Source organism: Mus musculus, chromosome 16 (assembly GCF_000001635.26).
Source record: "Mus musculus strain C57BL/6J chromosome 16, GRCm38.p6 C57BL/6J".
Taxonomy (NCBI): Eukaryota; Metazoa; Chordata; class Mammalia; order Rodentia; family Muridae; genus Mus; species Mus musculus.
Window position 1 is genome coordinate 58,822,250 of NC_000082.6, and position 5,337 is coordinate 58,827,586.

The 5,337-nt window shown below is 34.8% G+C and overlaps 1 protein-coding gene across 1 annotated transcript; it reads right to left on the minus strand.

Annotated features, from left to right (window-relative positions):
• Positions 1–1,531: 1,531 nt before the first annotated feature.
• On the minus strand, positions 1,532–4,512 carry Olfr175 (olfactory receptor 175). Its single transcript, NM_147002.2, has 2 exons — positions 4,422–4,512; positions 1,532–2,469 (listed from the first exon to the last, which is right to left on the minus strand). Exon 2 carries the CDS (start codon positions 2,456–2,458, stop codon positions 1,532–1,534), a length of 927 nt encoding a protein of 308 aa, NP_667213.2. The 5' UTR covers positions 2,459–2,469; positions 4,422–4,512.
• Positions 4,513–5,337: the final 825 nt, after the last annotated feature.

Consider the following 5,337-nt stretch of genomic DNA (forward strand, 5'->3'; position numbering starts at 1 on the left):
GGAGGGAAAAGCAGTGGATATTGTTCTGATTAAGAAGAACACAGCAATGTCAACCAATACCAATGGTCAGCCCTGAAAGCACACATACAAGTAACATTATACAGATCAAGTGAGTTATATTAGGGAATAACAAAAATTAATGAAAAAAAAGGTGTCATGAATTCAAAAGAGTGCAAGGAGGGTATATGGGAGGATTTGAATGGAGAAATGGGAGGAGAAAACGTGACTATATTTTAATCTGAAAAACAAAAGAAAAATAATATAAACTATGGATCTAATTCAAAGCTCCTCAATCTTCATGGTGATGCACATCCACATAAGCTTTTGTTTATGTGGTTAGCTCTGTCAGTAGTTGCCATAAGAGTTTAAAGTTAAAAAATAAAAAGAATTCAAAAGCAAAAATAGTACTCCTGTTCCATATTAGTTAAGAAACTGAAAGCACTCTGGACTACCGAATGCATAAATATGCAGGGCACTGTTCTGCAAGTGTGTGGAAATATTGGCAGGCTTAGATAGAAATAGGCAAGGGACTTCATTTTATTATCCTACAATGGCAATGTTTGATTCACTTTTCTATAACATATTGTTTATGTGTGAGTACTTATCTCCTTTCATTGACTGTTCTCAAGTTCCATTCCCATTTCCCAGTATATGAATTCTTGAACATGTTTTCTCATTCCAATTAGTTCCCATTAGATCAATTATCAGATCAATATCTTGAGAGATACAACTATCTTGCCCTGTTTCTAGGAAGACTCCATATTTGATACTTTTAATTCAGTTTGATCCAGAGGATCTACTATTACCCTATGTTCCAAACCTCTCTCCCATGGTCTGACTGTTGATTGGCTTTATCACACTGTGATAAATGATGTATTGCTGACCAAATAATTGCCTGAAAAATAATGTCTTTAGGAATTTCACCAGAAATAGCACCATTTTAAACTGCATGTTAACAAGCCCTTAGAATACAAATAGTCACTTTCATAGGATGAGATTATATATGCCAAATGTGAAATCCTCTTAATAAGAGATCATATACTGTGTGTGAATGAATGTTCATATTTATAGTATCTTAAAGAGCTAAAGTATCATGAAACAAACATCAATTTCAAATGGTATGATTGTTGCCCAACAATGGCATGGTTGAAATAAAGGACTTATATTTGGGAACTTGAAATCTTCCTGAGAGTCGTACTGGCATATTTTGGAAACAAGAAATTTGTCAGTATTGAGGTGAAGATTATTTTATATATACACTAAATTTTATCCTTTAATTTTTTGATGTGTCGAAAGCTGTCATGTTCATGAATAGTCTTATCAGTTCAAATTGGTTCCAGTTCCCAAATGTAAGAAGTATGTTATACCAGCATACTTCTATTCAAAATAACTTGATTCAAACACCTTAATAGTTAACATTTTTCCTTTATTATTTTCAACTTTCTTCGTACAGGTGGTTTTAGACAATTATAATATCTAGTGGAAATAAATTGTCCAAGGGACAAGAGACTTGTTTCACAATATTATAAAATCATCCTTTGTTCATGGTTCTTTTAATTGCATTAATTACTTCCTTATTTCTCAGACTATAAATAAAGGGGTTTAATAAAGGAATTACCAGAGTATAAAAAATAGCAACAGGTATGTCTTCATTTCCTTCGTTGATAGAACTTGGTCGAATATATGTGTAGAGAAGAGACCCATAGAATATTGACACAGACAGAAAGTGGGATGCACAAGTAGATAAGGCTTTGCTTCTTCCCTCTCTGGACTTCATTGTGAATATAGTAAAAAGGATGCAGAAATAAGAAATCAAGACTATAATAATGGAAAAGGTTTGAACTGAACCAGAAAAGATGAGTATCATCAGTTCATTGATATAAGGGTCAACACATGAGAGTCTGTATAGGGGGAGGACATCACAAAAGAAGTGCTTGATCACATGAGACCTGCAGAAAATTAACCTGAACAAGAACCCTATGTGAATCATGGAATGCAGGTTTCCTGCTATGTAGGCTCCTGTGGTCATTTGAAGGCAGAGCTTCTTGGACATCATGGTGTGGTACTGCAGAGGGTTGCATATGGCCACATAGCGGTCATAGGCCATGGCTGCCAGAAGGAAGCAGTCTGCAGTTTCAGCAAGACAGAGAAAATAGAACTGTGCCATGCATTCATAGAGAGAAATCCTTCTGTTCACAGAAAAAAAGTTCTCTAGCATCTTAGGAGTGATGGCACAGGAGCAACAGGAATCCATGAGAGCCAGGTTGCCCAGAAAGATGTACATGGGTGTGTGGAGACGAGGCTCCATGTAGATCAAGGCCACCAGCCCAAGATTCCCCACCATGGTGACCAGATAGATGGTAGATAACACCAGGAATAGAAGTATCTTTAAGTCTGGGTGGTCTGAGAATCCTATGAGGATGAACTCTGTTGTCAAGGAGTAGTTGTCCTCAGTCATCTTCAGCTCCTCTGTTGACAAGGGATCAGGATGTCAGATGGAAACTGTGATCTGACCATTTACACATTTAATAAATAATAATAAAGTGATAATGATAATTTTGTGTAGTAGAATAATTTATTCTGTAAACACCACCCACTGCCTCTGTAATGTTTTCTGTACTTTGGGATTCTTTTTATCCCTATAGAGTCAACATCGTTGAAATTCCCAGGATCTTTTAAATAATCTTGGGGTGTACTTAAAGTGTATAAGGAATATTGTTTTACATGTATATAAAGATATCATATAGATTTAATGTACCCAAATTTATTTTATTGGCCTGAAATAGTTCTAGTGTTAATTTATTTTTGGGTTTCTTAATATACACTTCAATCAATTATCATGCAATATGAAGATGACATTTTTATTTGTTGTTTTAGAGGAGAAAAATTCTAGAAAAGGATCATAGAATGATGAGATATAGCTCAATTGGTAGAATGAGTGCTTATTCTACATGAAACCGTAGATTCCATCCCCAGAGCCTCAGAAGGAAGGAAGGCATGGTGGTCTATGCTTGACTATATAGCACTCATAAGGTACAGTCACAGAGACCAGAATGTCAAGATTACCATCTGCCTCTGAGTGACTGAAGTCTAGCCTGGAATGCATGAGACTTTGTCTCAGAAGTAAGTAATTAAAGAGGCATTAGTAAAAAAAATTCATGTTAAATTAATATATAGTAGAGATGGTGAAAGATTACAAAAAACTAAGGCCTGTATAGCAATTCACCTTCAATTAAATTACCTTAGAATGAAGAATGAAATGTTCCTAGGTTATCATTCTTGTTTCCTCTAAATAACAATCATGCTTCTGACTTTATTCTCATTGAGATTTCCCCCCCAGATATCTATTTCTCTCTGTCTCTCTGTCTCTCTGTCTCTGTCTCTGTCTCTGTCTCTGTCTCTCTCTCTCTCTCTCTCTCTCTCTCTGTCTGTCTCTCTGATAAGGAACATTTTAGTAGCAACACTACTCAGTAAAAGTTTAATTCAGATTTTCAGGCCATACTTGTCTAATTTGCTGTATTAGGATTTATCAAAACTGTGTAGCAAACTTCACCTGAATTTGCTGCACAATTTTTACTTCTTTGTTTTGTAAATGTATCTGAAAATTTTCTAATGAAATCCCAAACAATGGGTATTAGTTGTTACATGCTTCTATGAAAGGAAATATACAAGGCAGTGAGAAAATAAGAGTTAATTCTACCCTAGATCCATTGCCTGGGTTCAGTGCCCTTGTTCCTGAATCCTAATTACAATCTTGAGAGAACTCTGCTTTGTACGCATGATCATTGCTTTAAGGAGAGTCTATAAGGAAAGATGCAAGGCCAACAGCTTAAGCAATAGGTATTTCTTCTCTATATCTTCCTTGTTCCTCAAAATGTTATATGATTTTTTTCAGCACATAAGCTAATAAAGCCAACTTTCCAGTAAACATCAGTTTTTAATACTTGGATGGAGAAATATAAATTCTAGAAAAATTTAGGAAACTATTTTTTTTTGCATTAAAGGTCCATTTCATGTGATTCATATTGCAGTAGAATATATTGACTAGTCATACTAATTTGATGGTCAAAATGGGTTTGTCTTTCCATAATGAAAGCAACCAGAGGTAGTCAGCAGAAATTTCATTGTTGTAATTACTAATTGCAATTCCTATAGTTTGGTAAAGCAAAAATAAGGTTTAATGTTTAGGTCTGTGTTATTACAGAATACTTGTAATCTTTCCTATACAAACATATCTTGCCAGAAAATCTTTGCCTCATTATGCTTTCAGATGCAATTCACTTATGAGAAGAGCTATGAATATTATGGAGGAGTTTAAATCTAAGACGATAAAAATTATAGAATTTCAGTAAAATTAATTTGTTTTTTGTATAAAAAAATCCCTCAGTAAAAATGTTGATACCTCTTTTCCTTGAGCTTACCAAGTTTTTAGTGAAGGAGTTGCTTCATGGTGGCGATCTCAGAGTTTGTGAATATATAAGTATCTTGTTGAAGTTCAGAAGTGAAAAGTAAAGATGATCTAACATCAGCCTTAGATTTGTCCACCACACAGCACAGTTATAATGTCTCAAGAAATCCTAAAGGAATTTCCCTGTACTGCAGAGAAATCTCTTGAGAGATTAACCCTTAAACCACACAAACCACTTGAATGTACTTAACAGTATCTTGTGAGTCAATGGTGTTAAAGCAAATTACATCATGTTTGTTTGAAGAAATCTTTCATACTTGTAACTAACTGAGTTGATTTTTATAGTTCATTTCATAATTGTGTGCATAAAATTTTAAGCAGTATATATGAGTGTGCTTCACTGGAAAAAAATGGTCACTTTTGCTTCCTAGAACGTATCAATTACAAGTATCTTCTTGTTTAGGAGTGGGACATTCTGTCAATTTCCCCTTCTCAGTCAAGGGATTTTTTTCTGATTTGTCCTATGTAGGTCATGTGTGTGCAGTCATACTTGTGGGGAGTTCCCTTGTGCATCTAGATCCTTGTATTAATGACCTCCAAAGATGATGTGATGTTTCTACAACTCAGGACTTTGACTCTAGGGAGAAATATCATGTATGTAGTGTGCTAATAAAAAGATGCAGAAAGTCCACTTTTTCCCTCCCTATTCAATATAGTACTTGAAGTCTTAGCAAGAGCAATTAGACAACAAAAGGAGATCAAAGGGATACAACTTGGAAAGAAGTCAAAATATCACTATTTGCAGATGATATGATAGTATGCTTAAGTGACCCCAAAAATTCTACCTGAGAATTAGCTGGTAAAACCTTAACTCAAATAAATAATTGGCCTTCCTCTACACAAAGGATAAACAGGCTGTGACAGAAATT